At 44.1% G+C, this 18,977-nt stretch overlaps 2 protein-coding genes across 6 annotated transcripts; one reads left to right on the top strand and one right to left on the bottom strand.

Annotated features, from left to right (window-relative positions):
- Nucleotides 1-11,413: 11,413 nt before the first annotated feature.
- On the bottom strand, nt 11,414-16,245 carry si:ch1073-184j22.2 (dual specificity protein phosphatase 18). 5 transcript variants are annotated; one of them, XM_005476849.4, is made up of 2 exons: nt 16,029-16,245; nt 11,414-12,565 (listed from the first exon to the last, which is right to left on the bottom strand). In XM_005476849.4, the coding sequence occupies exons 1-2, from the start codon at nt 16,209-16,211 to the stop codon at nt 11,966-11,968; spliced, it is 783 nt and encodes a 260-aa protein (XP_005476906.1). In that variant the 5' UTR covers nt 16,212-16,245; the 3' UTR covers nt 11,414-11,965. The 5 variants fall into 5 exon arrangements, with proteins under 5 accessions (XP_005476906.1, XP_003458188.2, XP_005476908.1 ...); XM_003458140.5 differs by having other exon boundaries at nt 11,414-12,562; XM_005476851.3 differs by lacking the exon at nt 16,029-16,245 and adding an exon at nt 15,479-15,577 and having other exon boundaries at nt 11,414-12,562.
- A 345-nt stretch (nt 16,246-16,590) lies between these two features.
- sft2d3 (SFT2 domain containing 3) lies at nt 16,591-17,559 on the top strand. Its single transcript, XM_003458121.5, is given in 5 exon segments — nt 16,591-17,074; nt 17,077-17,104; nt 17,107-17,163; nt 17,166-17,234; nt 17,237-17,559. Coding segments are annotated over 5 exon segments (663 nt in total). The 5' UTR covers nt 16,591-16,627; the 3' UTR covers nt 17,299-17,559.
- Nucleotides 17,560-18,977: the final 1,418 nt, after the last annotated feature.

Genomic DNA, 18,977 nt, shown 5'->3' with positions numbered 1-18,977 from the left:
TTACTTTGGATCAGCGTGTGCACTTAACTGCACCCCAAGGTCAGGGGGAGGGTGGGGTAAGGCGAGGGGCTGTCCTGTTCAGGTTGACAGCTAAGGGGGTTCATTTACGGCAGATTTTATGTTGTTTGTTTGTGTTTTTGTATTTTTCACAACTTGTTGCTTTTTACTGGTTTACTCCCAGCACAACAGTTAGGGATACTGAAAGGTTTACCAACAACCAAAAGATGATACTATGTTGCACAATCTGATAGATTATTAAGAATAGATGACTTCATATAAGAATTTAAAATTTACTTCTTGGAATGTGAGAGGAATGGTAAAAGTGGTAAAGCCGCGGCTGGCTGAGTTGGTTGTGTCCCTGTGACGCGCCTCCAATGATCCACAATGAGTCGTACTTGTACTTTGCGCATTTATTTTAAGAACAAAACAAAAACAATCAATTTACAAATAGCTCATGGAATAACTGGTGTACCGAAAAATGATGGTCAACAGAAAAGTTTGCCCACAAACCACTCACCCAACACACCTGCTACGAACACCGACCTCAGGTAAATAGACAGTGACCACACCCACATGTCATCAGCTGAGATGCAGGTAAAGCTCTACACCTGTGCCACCATAACAAATAAGCAAAACATAAACATTGACTTTGGCTCTTACAATACCGGCCCTTAATTATTATCTTTTAACTAATAATTACAAAATAATCAAGTCTTACATCTTTGGCTTGTTCATAAAACATTTCAACCGCCCTTTAGTGCAACATGCGTCAGTACTACTACTTGTGGTTCACCATATGTGAAGTTAATAACCCATAAGTAAAAGGAATAGGTCACTTAAAGATTATCTAGTCAGTCCAATGTGTTAAATATTCTCTGCTTCCTGCAAAAGACAGACTTTATTTATGGGTCTGTTTAGGAATCCAGTCTTTGTCTTGATCCGAAGATGACGAACAAATCCTTTTTTGTCCTGGACTGTCTCTTCAATTTTTCCAGTTATCCAGGAATTCCGTGGTGCGGAATCATCCACAATGATCACAATGTCTCCTGGCATGAAGTTTTGTTTTGGGTTGCACCATTTCTGTCTTTGTTGCAGTTGTGGAAGATATTCTTTAATCCACCTTTTCCAGAATAAATCTGACATATATTGGACTTGTTTCCATCTGCGCCGAGCATATATGTCATCTTTCTGAAAACATCCTGGTGGTAGAGATGGTGCAGTCTTATGAAGCAACAGGTGGTTTGGAGTAAGTGCTTCAAGGTCATTTGGATCTGTAGAAGCCTTTGTAATAGGACGAGCATTCAAAATAGCTTCAGCTTCACATAAAACAGTCCTGAGACTTTCTTCATCCAGATTTTGTACATTTAAGGTGGAATTAAGAATCTTTCTCACAGATCTTATAAGTCTTTCCCATACACCTCCATGATGTGAGCCAGCTGGGGGATGGAAAGTCCATTTAATGCCCTTTTGAAGGAGGGTATTGTGTATACGACGTTGATTTCAATCTGCTATCATTTCCTTCAGCTCACGATGGGCTCCCACAAAGTTGGTGCCGTTGTCAGATCGCAATTCTTTTACTTGACCACGTCTGGCAATAAAGCGACGAAGGGCATTGATAAAAGAGTCTGTGTCCAGTGATGATGCCATTTCAATATGAATGGCTCTTGATGCTAAACATGTGAATATCACACCATAGTATTTTACAGTAGTCCTTCCACGTTTCACTAGAAACGGTCCAAAATAGTCCACTCCAACATACGTGAATGGTGGTTCATCAGGAGTTACTCTGTGTAGGGGCAGGTCTGCCATTTGCTGTTGTCCTGGTGGGGCATTTACGCGCCGACACACAACGCATTTAGCCACAAGTTTTCTTATAGGTACTGTGACACCTGGAATCCAGTATTTTTGACGCAGTTTAGATAACATGTGGTTACGACCTCCATGACCCACCGCTTCATGGACATGTTGAAGGATTAGGTTAGAAATGTGGAAGTCTTTGGCCAGAATAACAGGATGTTTTCTCTCTTCTGGCATTGCAGTTCTACTGAGCCGTCCACCAACTCTCAACACACCTTCTTCCAGGATGGGACAAAGTTTGTAAATGTGACTGGTTCTCTTAACATTCGATCCTTTTGTTAAACAGCTTCCTTTGACAAAAGGAGATTATAGCCATTTCAGCGCTAATCAGCTCCTCAACCTTGAGACTGCTGGTGTCCAGACAGTGTCTCTTCGTTTGAAGTTCAAGATTTTGTTTAGCATCATGTTTAATTTGTAGTTTTCTTCTACTGTAATGCAGCAGCAGTTTCTTAACTCTCAGAATCCATGCTACTGCACGCTTCAGCTGAGTCCAGGATGAAAAATATTGAATGAAGTGAGAAACCAGATCCATTTCTTGTGACGTCTGAACGGCATTCACTGTTGTCTTAATTTCTGCATCGTTTGATGAGATTTGGTTCACTTCATCAGGATTCTGAGGCCACTCCTCTTGTGGTAGTAGAAGAAATGGAGGTCCAGAGAGCCAAGTTTGTTTATTTTTCAAAAAAGATTGTACCGTTAAACCTCGAGAAGCCAAATCTGCTGGATTGTTATCAGTGTCCACATATCTCCATTGTTGAGCATTTGAAACTTTGACAATCTCTGAAACTGTTGGCGACGAAAGTGCGGAACCTTGTTGTTTCATTGTTGATGTATTTTAGTACAGAGGTGCTATCAGTCCAAAATACTGAGTCCTTCAGTTTCATCTGCAGCTCCTTCTTCCACATTACATCCATTCTGCTTGCTAAGGTGGCAGCTGTTAACTCCATTCGTGGGATTGTAACTGGTTTTAAAGGAGCAACACGTGCCTTTCCCATAATGAATGCACAGTGTGCCTGGTCTCGTTCGTTCTTTAGTAACAAATAAGTCACTGTTCCATAGCTATCCTCGGATGCATCTGCGAAATGATGTAACTGAGCAGTTTTTACAGTTCCAAAACTGTTGGTTTTAAAACAACGATCAACCTTAAACTCCTCCAGCTTGTAGAGCTCTTGCATCCAAATAGTCCATTCCTGTATAACTGTATCGGGTAATGCATCATCCCATCCAATCTTTTTACGACACAGTTTTGCAGAATCTTTTTAGCATTTAAGATTACTGGTGCCAACATTCCTAGGGGGTCATAAACAGAGCTGACTACAGAAAGGATGCCACGTCTTGTCAAAGGTCGATCTCTTAGAGTGATTCTGAACTTGAAAACGTCAGACTCAACACTCGACTCCAAGCTGTATAGGCTCGAAAGCCTACTACCAATTAAGCATATTAGGTGATGTGCATCTCTGTAATGAGAAGGGGTGTGGTCTAATGACATCAACACCCTATATCAGGTGTGCATAATTATTAGGCAACTTCCTTTCCTTTGGCAAAATGGGTCAAAAGAAGGACTTGACAGGCTCAGAAAAGTCAAAAATAGTGAGATATCTTGCAGAGGGATGCAGCAGTCTTAAAATTGCAAAGCTTCTGAAGCGTGATCATCGAACAATCAAGCGTTTCATTCAAAATAGTCAACAGGGTCGCAAGAAGCGTGTGGAAAAACCAAGGCGCAAAATAACTGCCCATGAACTGAGAAAAGTCAAGCGTGCAGCTGCCAAGATGCCACTTGCCACCAGTTTGGCCATATTTCAGAGCTGCAACATCACTGGAGTGCCCAAAAGCACAAGGTGTGCAATACTCAGAGACATGGCCAAGGTAAGAAAGGCTGAAAGACGACCACCACTGAACAAGACACACAAGCTGAAACGTCAAGACTGGGCCAAGAAATATCTCAAGACTGATTTTTCTAAGGTTTTATGGACTGATGAAATGAGAGTGAGTCTTGATGGGCCAGATGGATGGGCCCGTGGCTGGATTGGTAAAGGGCAGAGAGCTCCAGTCCCACTCAGACGCCAGCAAGGTGGAGGTGGAGTACTGGTTTGGGCCAAGGGCGTAGATTTGGCATGGACGGAAGGGACATGTCCCCACCAATATCCAGCGATTATTGAATTGTCCTCACCAATAATTTGATGTCTTCGAGTAAAGAAAAACAAACCCGATAGAAAGAGAAAAAAAAAAAAAACCGATCTGTCAGCGTCTCATTCACCCAGCGGTGCAGAAAGATTTAAATTACGTTCGCTACTGGAGACCTACCTCATGTGACAAATATGGCCAATGTGATTGGCTGTGCCTTTCAGGGAGCTCGGTTTAGTTTTAGCAGCGACAAGCCTGCGCTGCGAGGACCTGCAAGGAGGAGAGGAGGATGGCAGCAAAAAGGAAGAACCTGGATATAAGAAAGTATTTTTCAAAGAAACCTGTCAGTCACTTAAAGTTAAGCTCACTCATAAAATGTGTCCGTCATAATAACGTTACAGGCTATGCCCGGCTTTGGCCCACATGAGTCTAAAATTGTATGTAACCATGAATAACATGTTTTGGAAACTAACTGCACAACAGGCAGCACTATTAGTTATCTCAGTCTCCCAGAGTAGCATTTCTAATTTTGATTGAAAGTGTCAGAGAAAATGGCAGCCTCGAGCAAGCCAGGATATTAGTTTACAGAGGCTGTTAAAATGATGTCTAACGTTAAAATGTTGGTGACACAATAATTTCATCCTAATGGCACTGACATATTCATAGGGTTGATTTTTGAGACAATTTATCATGAGGTAGTCATGATTTTGCAAATATTCCACCTTGTAGTGCAGTTTGCACAAATTGTTTTAAAAATGCACTCACCCTACAAACATTACTGATGAGTCAAGATCTGCACAAATTGACAGAAACACTGAAGCAGCTATTTTATTCTTATTGTCATGTATGTCCTATTTGTCAGGTGACAGAAGAACCAACACAGAGCTCAGAGAGCAATGGCGATACAAGATCACAGGTGAAATTGGATGATGACTTGGTGGTTCATTACTGTATTTGAAGCACATGTGTGACTGCATGTATTTGGAATGTCTCACTGTTATTTATCAGGTGACAGAGGCAGCTCTGCCATGTTGTAGCTCAGAGGTGAAGAGGCGAGGTCACAGGTGACTGACTGATGATTTGGTGCTATAGATTAACTAGTATTTATTATCATGACAATTGTTAGGCTGCTGATGTAAATTGATTCATTAGTGTACATTTGACAAAGAATCTGAATCGACATGTCTCACTTTTTATATGGCACGAATCAATGTGTTATTTTATCAAGTGGCAATATGTCCTAGTGCAGTCAGAGGGGAAGAGCCAGGGCCAAAGGTGAGGCACATCAAGCACATAATAATAATTTTGTGGTAATCTTAGATGAGTGGTTTTATGGACAAAAACCACCAGGTCATTCAGTGTTCCCTTAGTGCTAATGTATAAGAGATGTTGGTGTACTATAACTGAAGCAATGTTCTTAAGTCCTTAAAGTCGTATTCTTTTATTGTCATGACTGTATTTGAAGCTGTTTTTATTTTTGTATGATACCTGATTTATATGGAATATGGCTGAAGTAAACTGAAGTCTAAAATACTTTAGTCATGTGTTTAATAGTAATTTAACATTATATAATTCACATATAAAACTATGAATTGTAATTTTAAATGGTTTAAAAGCATGTAGAATAGCATATGTAGACAAGTATATTTCTCCTTCTTTTTATCAAGAAGCAAAGACAAAAAGGGGGGGGGGGAAACAGGGCAGGGTTCGGTGGTTGAATCATCCGTCCCCACCAATGCCAAAACCAAATCTACGCCCTTGGTTTGGGCTGGTATCATCAAAGATGAGCTTGTGGGGCCTTTTCGGGTTGAGGATGGAGTCAAGCTCAACTCCCAGTCCTACTTCCAGTTTCTGGAAGACACCTTCTTCAAGCAGTGGTACAGGAAGAAGTCTGCATCCTTCAAGAAAAACATGATTTTCATGCAGGACAATGCTCCATCACACGCGTCCAAGTACTCCACAGCGTGGCTGGCAAGAAAGGGTATAAAAGAAGAAAAACTAATGACATGGCCTCCTTGTTCACCTGATCTGAACCCCATTGAGAACCTGTGGTCCATCATCAAATGTGAGATTTACAAGGAGGGAAAACAGTACACCTCTCTGAACAGTGTCTGGGAGGCTGTGGTTGCTGCTGCACGCAATGTTGATGGTGAACAGATCAAAACACTGACAGAATCCATGGATGGCAGGCTTTTGAGTGTCCTTGCAAAGAAAGGTGGCTATATTGGTCGCTGATTTGTTTTTGTTTTGTTTTTGAATGTCAGAAATGTATATTTGTGAATGTGGAGATGTTATATTGGTTTCACTGGTAAAAATAAATAATTGAAATGGGTATATATTTGTTTTTTGTTAAGTTGCCTAATAATTATGCACAGTAATAGTCATCTGCACACACAGATATCCCCCTAAAATAGCTAAAACTAAAAACTACTTCCAAAAACATTCAGCTTTGATATTAATGAGTTTTTTGGGTTCATTGAGAACATGGTTGTTGTTCAATAATAAAATTATTCCTCAAAAATACAACTTGCCTAATAATTCTGCACTCCCTGTATTAAGTCATGTACTAACAGAGACTTGGAGGAGAGAGACCTAATATTTAATAATCCACATTTCACTGTTTTACTCTTTGGTTCAGATGTGGATACTGTATTGTTCTTTCTTTGTGATTTTTTATGTTTAAGTTGTTTATTGCTGGTTTTTGGTTTGTTTTTTGTCTGTTTGGGAGCTGACACAGTCTCAATGGAGATGGGTTTTTGGGGGGGTAGCAGGAGGAGGGAAGCTGCAGAGAGGCGTGTAAGACTGCAACTCTGCTTCCTGGTCCCAACTCTGGATAGTCATATTTTGGGGGGTTTAATAAATTTGTCCATATTTCTAGAAATGAGAGCTGCTCCATCCAAAGTGGGATGGATGCCGTCTCTCCTAACAAGACCAGGTTTCCTCCAGAAGGTTTGCCAATTATCTATGAAGCCCACATCGTTTCTGGGACACCACTCAGACAGCCAGCAATTTAAGGAGAACATGCGGCTAAACATGTCACTCCTGGTCTGATTGGGGAGGGGACCAGAGAAAACTACAGAGTCCCACATTGTTTTGGCAAAGTTACACACCGATTCAATATTGATTTTAGTGACCTCCGATTGGCGTAACCGGGTGTCATTACTGCCGACGTGAATTATGATCTTACTGTATTTACGTTTACCCTTAGCCAGCAGTTTTAAATTTCCTTCAATGTCGCCTGCTCTGGCCCCTGGAAGACAATTGACTATGGTTGCCGGTGTCTCTAGCTTCACATGTCTGAGAACAGAATCACCAATTACCAGAGTTTGACCCCCGGCGGGTGTGTCGCCGAGTGGGGAAAAACGGTTAGACACATGAACAGGTTGGTGGTGTACCTGGGGCTTCAGTTTAAGACTATGCTTCCTCCTCACCGTCACCCAGCCGCCCTCTTTCCCCAGCTGCTTGGGGTCTGCCGGGGAACAGGTAGCGGGGCCTACGCTATCTTCGGCTGCACCAGCTACAGGGGCCTGGCTAGCTACGGGTGAATGAAGGGTGCAAAGCCGAGTCTCCAATTCAGTAATCCTGGCCTCCAGAGCTGCAAATATACTACATTTGTTACAGGTATCATTACTGCTAAAGGAGGCCGAGGAGTAACTAAACATCTGACACAATGAGCAGGAAAGTGCAGGAGGGACAGGTGAAGTAGCCATGGTGCTAACGAGTCGGCTACGAGCTAAGCTAAGCTAGCGAAACAGTACAGAGACAGTGAGTGAATACTTTGGCTATAAATTAGGTAGTGAGTACACGGAAAGGGTGATTCAGATGAAGCACGTGAGGATTATACTAGTGATGGGTCCAGCAACACTGACGCACCGACGCATGTATCAAGCTCACCTAGCGAAGCCTGTATCGGTGCGTGCATCGCTTTAAGAAAAAGTCACGTGATCGATACAGCTGCTGTATCGCTCATTGCCAACGCGCCAAACTGTGTTTAAAAAGTACCGCATCCGCATCTGCCAATGGAATGAGTCACCACAAAAAAAACCAACCATGAAATTACTCTCGCAAAGATTAAAAAATAAAACAAAACACATCTCTCCATAACAAAATGGAGCCCGAAAGAAAAAGAAATGTTTCTGCTGTGTGGGATCATTTTGATCTTTTAACTGCAAATAAGGTAACTGTTAGTTTCAGTGTAATCTATCAGAATAGGAAAAACAGCAATGTGAGTTGAAGTGTAAATTATTTATTTCATTTTATGCAGGTTAAATGTCGCATCTGTTCTGCGGAGCTTTCTTACACAAACAAAAGCACCTCCTTAATGTTTAGGCATTACAGAGAACCCAAACATGAAAATGAGGAGACAAAGACACCGAGAATGAACACAGGTCAGGCTATATTGACACTGAACAGCTTTATCATCATTTTTTTTATTTTTTATTATTAATATGTGTTTTATTATTTTGAAATCAAGCATCTAGGAAGACTGTTCTGGACCAGGCAGTCCTGAATTTTATTAGAAGGGACTGCCAACCCCTTAGTATTGTGGAGAGTGTCGGAGAGAAACATTCCAAGATCAGAGAATCCTCTAAGGTACTGGGGGAAAGGAAGACATCTTATCTGAACCTTTTCCACCTGGCTTTACAGTCTTTGTGTACCCCAGCTTCATCTGTGCCTGTGAGTTTTCCAAAGCTGGGGAAATGGTGTCAAAAAAACACAATAGACTGAATGCAAAAACATTGGATAAACTTATTTTTCTGAATAGAATTTTATAATAAACTCTGAGTCAAATGGGTAATATTACATTCACAATACTTTCATTTTAATTTTCACTTAGTGTCATTCACAATATATTTTATAGATGTCTACAATATTTGAAATGTAAAAGATATAAAATGATTCCATGGAAAGTACAATACCTTAGTGTACAAGTATGACTAGGTCATTGAATCAGTGTCTGTTGTGAGTCTCAAGTAAGTTGCCTGCAATGATATTTAAGGTCCAGCAGGTGTCAGTATGGAGCAAAACAGCAACATTGTGTCGACACAGTATCGATACAGTTTGGGGAATGTGCTGAAACTGTCACGGTTCTGGGTCCGTCGGACCCAGTATTTTGAGTTTATTATGTTTTGGTTTACTTTTGCATCATGGATTATTCTTTATGTTTCTCTGGTACTTTGTGTTTCAGTTATCTTGGTGTTTTGGATTGTTTTCTCATTCTCTTGTGGTGGTGATGATGATGGTTATTATTAGAGTTCATGTTTCTGTTCATTCCGTGCTTTAGGATTTGTGGTTTCATGTATTTGAGTTCCATGTGGTATTTTCTGTCTCTCAGTGTTAAGTCTGCGTGCTTGTTCAGTAATTCATGTTTCCCGTTTTATTGTGAAAGTCTTTGTCTTATGTTAGTGTGTGCAGCTTGGTACCCCCGTCTCGTTAGCCCTGATCTCTCCCAGCTGTGTCTCCCTTCCGTTGCCCATTCCCTCATTACTACCCTGTGTATTTAAGCCCTGTGTTTTCCTCAACCCGGTGTTGCGTCGTACCATCAGACTATGCCTGTGTGTTTCCATGTTAGTGTTCAGTATTCGCTACCATTGCTCAGTTTATGTTTTGTTTTTGTGCCAGCAATAAAGCTGAGGTTTAAGTTACAATTCAGTGTCTGAGTCCTGCGATTGGATCCACCTCTCCATCCGCCTGCACACAGAGCCCTGACAGAAACGCTTCACGAGGCCTCATCTACCCATCACTAGATTATACTATGAAAAAGGAATGTATCTAAAAGATTTTAATTAAATTGCTAAGCAGATAAGCTACTCAGAAACACTACTGTGTTTGAACAGGAAGTGATACTCTACCACAAAGCGAGCGAACACCAAGTGACAGCGCCACCCTGAGCGTCAGCAGTCTGCGCTGACGCTCCATCTCTTCCTCGTACTGCACAGGATCATTATGAACTTCAGGCTCCTCCTTCAGTCCCAGCTGCTCTCCCTCCTGACTGCTGCACAGTTCCTCCTGTTCCTCTTTAAACTGAACATTTAACAGTGTTTCCTGAAAACCCTCTGCTGTCTGATCATTTCCTGATAACATTTACATTTACAATAATTGATTACACAGCAGTGGAGAGTAGACTTTATCACAGTAGATGTCTTTCTGAAAGTGCTGTAACTAAGTTTAAGAATATAATCCACCCACTGTTATCATCTTCAATGCCCTGTACCAACATAGAGCAGAGCAGCTACCTGAACGCTACTCCAACAGAGGTCGATTATCTTGTTAATAATTTTACTTCTTAAACGAGAGCCTCCTCGCTGGTATAACTCTCAAATTCACATCTTAAAGCAGATAACTCATAGCTGGAGAGGACCTACAGCTACTTTTAATATTAATTGCTACTTAGTCTTTTAGGGGAAGGAATATTTTGTGGACCTTCTTGATCCCACTGACACACTTCCTGTCGTGGAAGTCTGGGATGAGGGGCCAACTTGCCCACCCCTGAGGGTGAGATCTCTGACGTAGTTGCGATGCACAGAGGGCTCCTGGTCTGGATGTTGAATGGCTGTCCTGGCCGGCAGGTCTCTGCAACATTAAGTGGAGATTTGGGGTGGTGCTTCTGGATCGGCAGATGGCGAGGGGAGCTCTAAGAATGGGGACGGGAGAATGCGCTCCAACTACTCCTCGGCCTCCCCGGTAAAGTCCATGGCAGGGTACTGGAGAGGGGAGTGTGTCTGTTCCTGGTCCTGGTCGTGGAGCAGTGGATGAGCTCTTCAGTCTCTCAAAGACATTCAGTGGTGGCTGAGAGTTTGCTCAACCAGCCTACATGGAAAATGGAGAAGGCGTTTGACTCTTGGGCCACCAGTGGGGGGTGCTTTGGAAGTATACAATGTATTACTCTAGGGTCTTTACAATATTAAGCCCCTTGATTTGGAGCTCATGTAGAGATGCTGTAAACCTAATAAAACATGGGGAAAAATACAAAGTTTATGCCTTCCTTCTTCTTTCACGTGTTTTAAAGCGATCCAGAGGGCCTGACTGGAGTCTCTGCCAGGCCGATTCTGGGCCCCAGGCCTTATGTTTGACACCTCTGTTCTAAAGGTCTTTCTCTCAATGATGTCGTTCAATCTGACACGTAACGCAGTTTTCTGAAATAAGGAGCAGTGATAGTCACATACTGATGGCCCTCGTTCCTCCACCTGTCCTGGTGTTGGGTGGGACGATATCCCACCAACATGTTTGTGGTTCTGAGACAGAGCGAGTGCTCCGTGGAGCTGGCTCTGGGGTTTGCAGTGGTTCCAGGATCATTGCTCCTGTTGGCTTATTATTCCCTGTGAGATATAAGCACCAACATCTGCCAGGAAAAAGTCCCACAGTGAGGATTTTTTTTACACACATTAGCTGTTAGTACGAGAGGACACGTAGTTTTTTTAATCTTATACATTTTTTATTACATTTATTTCGTACTTTTACATTTGAACAGAATCATCATTAGACTCAAAGCAAGAACAACACATAGTTAATGCTGGTGGTGCTGAGGTGGGCTCAGCAGGGCCGGACCAAGCTGACACATGGCCCGGGGCCAAAATGTAAACATGAAGAGGGAATGGGCCGGGAAAAACTGAAAAGAACTGAGCATGCTCAGAGACCTGCTTCAGGTGTATGCGGGGATCCAGGTGTGTTCAGGGATCCGGATGCGTTCAGGGAGACAGGTGTGTGCAGGGATCCGGGTGTGTGCAGGGATCCGGGTGTGTGCAGGGATCCGGGTGTGTTCAGGGATCCAGATGCGTGCAGGGATCCAGGTGTGTTCAGGGATCCAGGTGTGTGCAGGTGTGTGCAGGGATCCGGGTGTGTTCAGGGATCCGGGTGTGTGTAGGGATCCGGGTGTGTTCAGGGATCCAGGTGTGTGCAGGGATCCGGGTTGTGAAGGGAGGCAGCTGTGTTCAGGGACCAGGGTGTGTGCAGGGATCACTCTGAGGATCCAGGTGTTTGAGTTTCAGACTTTGATGGTTTTGGATCCCCTCCTGGATTGGCTTGCTGATGATGTCGCCTGAGCACGGGACATCAGCGGTGACCTGGGCACCAGTGTTAACGGGCCCCTCTGCTGCTGAGGCCTGGCCAGCTGCGGTGTCCTGGGTGGCGGCTCTGGGGCCACCCTGACGGTGTTCCTCCCGTACAGCCTCTTCTCATACTGCAGCAGCTGCTCCCAAAAGCCAGCGTTCAGCCGGACGCAGGGCCGGCTCTCCTGCACCCAGTGGTGCGCCTGCTGCAGTGTCACGCCCCTGTAGCGCATCAGGTACGCCATCACCAGCGCTGGAGAGCGGCTCATCCCGGCGGCACAGTGCACCAGCGTCCCGCCGCCACAGTTACCATGGATACGCTTAGCCACCCAATCAAAGTAATCCCCGAGGTGGGCGCTCGGCAGGTCGGACACAGGGACCCGCAGGCACTCCACCCCTGGGTAGGCGGGGCAGGCGTGGCTCAGTGTGGCATTGACAATCAGTGTGATGCCTTTCTTCGACACCAGTGCTGCATTGAGAGGGGCGTCGGCCCCACTGAGAAACAGGGTGGGGGTAATCTGAGAGAGCGCCATCTGCTGGAGACACAGAGAGACGTTACTGCAGCTCCGAGTGGTGAATTCACGCCTGCACTGGCCAATCACAGAACAGCACCTGTGAACGCAGTCACACCTTCATTGAAGGTGACAAACTATGTCTGGCATTTTGAGCCTGACTCCTCACTGACTGAGATTTTGAACTCTGCGTAAAAATAAACAGACAATTTCAAGACACCACAGTCACACCTTCATTGAAGGTGTGACTGCGTTTATAATACTTATAATACGGTTTATAATACTTGTGTTATTTCCTTGCTCTTTGTTAAGCACTTTGGTATACCGTTGGTTTTTAAATGTGCTCTATAAATAAAGATTGTTGCTGTTGTTGTTGTTGAAGCACAAATGAAAGACAGGCTGTGTCCCAATTCAGGGTATGCACGCTTGAAGTACGCATTTCAAGTGCGATTACATCACCGCCACGCGACGACAGCTGTCCCAATTCAAAGTGTACTTCAAATGCATACTCCAAATGCGCCGTCGATTTGCCCAAATATCAAGCGTGGTCCGGTGCACGCTTCGTGGTCCCATATATCCCACAATTCATAGCGCGGTGGTGGGTGTGGATAATTTTGCCGCAAAATACAGCAGAAGGGAGCGGCCGAAGAGTGAACTGTCAAAAGTAAGTACTGAATATTATGTCACTTATTTATGTGCAAATGTTTAAGAACATTAAAACATTACTGTTGGCCACATGTCGGGAAAGTTATGTGACATTAGTGATGTTTGTACTTTCAGCGGTAACTTGGTTTTAAAGCCTTTACTGTAAAATATACGCCGTTCAATAGTCGACGTTAATCTTACAGAGAATGTGATGATTTTATGGATAATTAAAGTCAGTCATATATCCACAAACACAACAAGCTGAAAGTCAGTGATGCTGCTCGGTTTGCAGTCCTGAATATGACGGCACAAGCAGGATTCACTGCACTGTTAATGTTAGCTATGTTATATTGCTGCCTCTGTTCGGTGGTGTCGAGTCAAACGGACTTTAACGTGTGTTTGAACGAGCTGACGGTTCACTCGTTAAGCTGAAAGAAAGATGCTTTAATCACAGGAGTCACACATGTGTCCACTGGACCATCTGGGAACTCTTCTTGTTTAGCACTCGTAATAACACAAACACTAAATCCTCCTTCTCTTGTGCTGTTTTGTAGCAGTGTGTACACCTGAGACTGTCACCTGTCTGTCTGTCCTGCACTCTCTCTCTGTTTCTTTCTCTCTGATTGTGGAATAAAAGTATGAACATGTATTTATAAGTTACACTTGTGTTTGAATCCTGCAGCTTATCACACATTTGATTTCCATGTGTGACAACTGCAAGTGTCCAGAGTGAGGACAGACTGAGGGACCCACTGCTGCACATCATCTGTGAGGCTTTGCACCCCTGATGATCCACCAGGACAAACTCAGCAGTGTGTGAGGAAGAGCAGGAGGAAGAGCCAGCAGCAGCTGACAGATGGAGAGAATAGACAGACTGTTCCCTGTTTGTGAAGGACTGCTAGGAACGTTTAACATAACTAATTGTCTGTCCTGAATCAGTCTTATTAGGTAATGTTCAAATAATGTTATCATCCCAGTGTTTTCAGTGTGGGAGAAAGTACTCAGGGCCTTCAAGTTACACACTATGAAAGGCAGCAACAAGTTTAATATTCAGAAACCTAAAGTATGTATCAGCAGCAGGATGGAGCTAAAAATAAATGTTTGTTTCAGTTCTATGAAGCTTTGAGTATTTTGGATTAGTAGCACTGCTGTGTTTGTTGCATCATATTGCTGTAATTGTTTATATGCTTTATATATTCTGAGCTAAGTTGATCTATAGTGTTACATCATATTCTATAAGGATGTTATGTGTTTGTAGACTTTCTGCCCAGTTTGACCCATTTAGCAGAAGTCAGCCTGTTTAAGGCTCTGATATCTATTCTGTTTGACTTAAAGCAGTTATGACATGCTCTGATTTTCTCACCCAATAAAGGAATATTTCATATATCAGTCTGATCTTCATTCTATCAGAAACAGTTATCACAGCTCGTACGTTTTCCTTTTTACACATATATGTAAGCATTGAGCCAAATTTAGTAATGCCAACATATTGAAAGAACAATGTTTGTCTCTTATATATAATACATCTGTATATACACTGTCAGAGATACTTGTCTTTGAGTGAAGATTTAAGGTGATAGGAAATATAAATAACTGCAACTTGAATCTTTGACCCAGAGTTCAAGCTCATATATATATATATACATATATATATATATATATATATGTATATATATATATATATATGTATATACATAATCTGACAATACTATAATATTGTCCATATTATATTAACATTACCACAGTGAGATGACTTTAGTCTCATGAACAACATTAGCTAATTATTATTTACTAACTAATCTTGAAATGACTGTTCAGTACAGGAATGAAGCCCAACTATCATGTTTTACAGTCCTGTGGTCTCAACTAATCAAAGTGATGTCATGACAAAAATGAATGACCAACAAAACATTTTTTCTCCTTCATTTCTGTCACACAAAGCTGTATGAAACGTTTCTCGCGGTTAGTATCATGGTTGCTAGGCAACCTGAACAGCGCGACGAAGGCTAGACCGTCCCATTTCACAAGCCTCTCACTTCCGCACTTCCCGTACTAGTAGTACGCACCGTACGTAGTACGCGTAGTGTGCGTACTTCAAGCGTGCAGACCCTGAATTGGGACACAGCCACAGACATCAGCCTCCAACTCTAAACACCAGCAGCTGCAGTTCCTCTGACGTCCAGCAGGGACAGCAGTGAGTCAGTTGCCATAGTCTCCATGTTAAAATAAACACGCTTACGGCTGATTCTCAAATAAACACCTGTATGGGGGAAGGATGTTTTTAAAACTCACCTGCCTGCATTATTAGCTCATTAGAGCCCAGACCCATTTTTACTTTCAGGGAAACTTGTTAACAATATGGCTGCTGTGAGGTTACAGAACAAACAGACCATTCAAGAAGGATTCTGATTGGATGTTGGATTAGCAGGTATGTGTGTGTCTGTGTGATGCTGGTTCTGATGTTTAAAGGATTCTGGGTCACATGTCAGGATGTAATAAGAAATAATCTGAAGTCATATTTATTTAACCAAACAGAGGAGCAGAGTGTGAGAGCCCACCCCTGCTACTTGAGGGATGGAACTGTTTACGCTTGTTGTTCTCACTCTCGTCAACGCAGTCAGACGACAGCACTGACGTCACACCTGCTGGTGCGAGCTGCACTTTGATGTTGTCCTTTCATCAGTTTGCTGTCACCTGTACAGACGTTTTTATGACAGACGTATGCAGGACCACATGATACAGAACTCAGTTATGGACTCTGCTGCTTCCTGTTTTGGCTTTTTGTTAAATAAATCATGACTGTTGTATTTAAATGGGTTTAGATGTGTGTCATGTGTGTTACCTGCTGCCCTGTGGTCCTTTGACTGCTGTTCTGAGTGACACACACACACCCTAGATGGCTGTGTGTGTCAGTCTTCCAGCCAATCACCTGAAGGGTTAATTTTAGTACAACAGCTGAAAACTTCCTGAAGTCATGTGACTTTAAAGAGGAGAAATCAGACTCCAGCAAACACACACACACCATCAATCAATGAGTGTGATTTTATCATTAAAAGCAGTTTGACTGACAGCAGCTGATATGGCCCTGAAGGCTTCACTGATGTTGAAATAAGAGTGTTTGACTTGATTATATAAACTTTATTAACCCCACACTGGAAGAATTCCCTTGTCACTGCAGTTTAATTTCATTTATTTAAAACTAATATTCGTTCTCTCTCTCTCGGACTCCCGGCCTTTGCTCCGGTTTGATCCGATGACGTCACAAAGCCCGTCACGTGTCTCCCTCTGCCAGTAAACTCCGGGCAGGTGCAGTTCTATTTCTGACCTCCGGGGGGCGGCGGCTTGCCGAGCTGCAGGGAGACTCTGAGAAGAACCAGCGAAGAAGAAAAAGTTTTTTTTTTGGTTTTTTTTGCTAGCAGTTAGCCTGTTAGCCGGGCCGTCATGGCGGACCTGAACCGACAGCTCCAGGAGTACCTGTCTCAGTCCAAAGGCGGCAGCACAAAGACCATCTCCCAGTCCGGCTCCAGCACCGCGGTGGACCTGGGGGACCCGGAGCCCGTCCCGGGCAGCTGGTTCGGCCGGTGGTCCAGCCCGTGGTCCGCCAGCACTTCCGGACAGAGTTCGGGCAGAAGCGGCGGCTTGTCGTGGCCGTGGTCGGCCGAACCGGACCCCTGCCTGCCGGGCATGAGCCGCCGCCAGCGGCTGCTAGCTTTCGGCGTGTGCGTGTCGTTCTCCGCTCTCTGCTTCGGCTTGTCGGCGCTGTACGCCCCGCTGCTACTGCTCTACGCCCGCAAGTTCGCGCTGCTCTGGTCGCTTGGCTCGGTGTTCGCCATCGCGGCAGCCGCGGTGCTCCGCGGGCCCAGCAGGCTGGCCGCCGGCCTCCCTACCTCCCCGGAGCCGCCGTGTACCTGTGCGCTCTCGGGGGACCTTGTACGCGGCGCTGAGCCTCCACAGCACCGTACTGACCGCCCTGGGCGCCGCCTGCAGGTCGCCGTCATTGCCGGCTGCCTGGTGTCGCTGCTACCCGGAGGCAGCGCCGGGATTCGCTTCATGGGGGCATGGCGGCGTCCGCCATCAGGAGGACCGTCACCGGGAAGACCATGCCGATCTGACCGGGACCCGGCGCTGTGGAAGGTCCAGGGTCCGGATTAACTACAAGACTTTCCTCTGATTATTGACTGCTGATGGCTTACTGCAGAGGAACACTGATGAGAACACTAAAGCCTGACATTTGACCTGCAGCAGGGCCAGGCTGCTGGTGATGAGCTGAGGACCAAACAAAGACTAAAAACTGAATTTCCCTCTGATGCAGGTGTTTTGTGTTTTTTAAAATAATGTGATTTAATACAGAGATTAAAAACAACCTGAACATCTGTCTGGCTTCATGTGTTTTATTTTCTAAACATGTGGCTCATCTGGCCTAGTGTGACATCATCAATAAGATCAGTCTGAGCACATCAGGGGGTGAAGATGATGATGCCACGTGAACCACCTGTAGATTCAGCAGAGGTCTTTGAACGCATCATCACAGGAAGTTCCTGTGTGAGGGGTCAGAGGTCACAGCCTGAGAGCCACAGGCCGTTTATCAATGCCCAAGTACGCGAGTACGTACTCGCGTTCTCGGTGAGTCCGTACTCACCGAGAACGCGAGCACGGACTCGCGATTTGTACAATTGGAACACCTGCGTACGTGATGATGTCACAGGTCCGGAGTTTTTACTGCCGTCCCCTCCTAATTTAACTGTGAGTAACATGTTATGAAGCTTAACTGTAATCACAGCCAAACCGGTTTACTCAGGAACAAATAAAACACTGAAATAAACCAAACATTAACATTTAGAAGTGATCTAAGTGACTTATATATCATTTTTAACCTCAGTAGTGAAACCTCTATTAATAAAAATAGTGTACATGTACATACGTGTACATACCTTAAGAAAAACAAGCAGGTGAGATGTTAGAACGCTTTTATTTCTATTCTAGTGGACACTCAATACTATAGACAGCTGCTGGGGTTTCTTTAACCTGAGTAGTGAGAAGACCGCGAGCGGGGGGGTTGAAAACGATGTGCCAGGAGTCCGCTGTTGAGTTTTGGACGCAATGCATTCTGGGATATTTAGCTGTACCAAGTCCACACCGATGCATGCTCGATAAAACGGGCGGAGCGAGAACACATCCGGGACTTTTTCGCGTTCTCGGCTTGATGCGTACTTCGAATTGGAACAGTACTTGGTCTCCGACTGATGACGTATCACGAGTACACGAGAACGCAAGTACGCACAAGTACGCATATTGATAAACGCCCACAGTGTTTTCAGTTAGAGGGCAATGTAAATTTCAGCAACACATCATGAAACTAATGATGAAACTATGACATCATCACAGAGAAAACAAAGGAGCCGACTGAACGCAGCAAAGCTTCGCTTAATGAACCTGCAGGGAAAAAACTTCAATGAGCATCTCTTCAGGTGGAGGCTCAGAGCCACCAGTTTTAAGGACGAGATTAAACTCTGACGAGCCTCCTGTTAGTCTGATATCTGCAAACCGTTTAATGATCAGTGCTGTTTGATGTGGAGCTCCGATTATCACCACACTGCTCCTGGAGGAAGTCGTCCGAGGAGGTTTTTTTTTTACACCCACAAAGTGCTGATAGTTTCTGAACGTTCTACATTGACTCACAAAAACTGAAGAGTCCACGTGAAATCAGGATGAGGACAGACTTTAAGGCCCGTTTGTGTCTCCAGGAATGTGACAGTCCTCAGGTGAGGCTCTGCGTCCACCTGTGTCTCCT

This window comes from Oreochromis niloticus, linkage group LG18 (assembly GCF_001858045.2).
Source record: "Oreochromis niloticus isolate F11D_XX linkage group LG18, O_niloticus_UMD_NMBU, whole genome shotgun sequence".
Classification (NCBI taxonomy): Eukaryota; Metazoa; Chordata; class Actinopteri; order Cichliformes; family Cichlidae; genus Oreochromis; species Oreochromis niloticus.
This window is presented reverse-complemented; position numbering and strand designations above follow the sequence as displayed.

What these genes read in the sequence shown, in the direction of transcription:
- si:ch1073-184j22.2 (XM_005476849.4), bottom strand. Translation starts at nt 16,211, where the DNA reads ATGGTGTGTGTGTGTTTGCTGGAGTCTGATTTCTCCTCTTTAAAGTCA. An exon ending in AAAGGACCACAGGGCAGCAG is followed by an intron (nt 12,566 to 16,028) that starts GTAACACACATG and finishes CTGTGTCTCCAG; the next exon opens with CAGATGGCGCTCTCTCAGAT.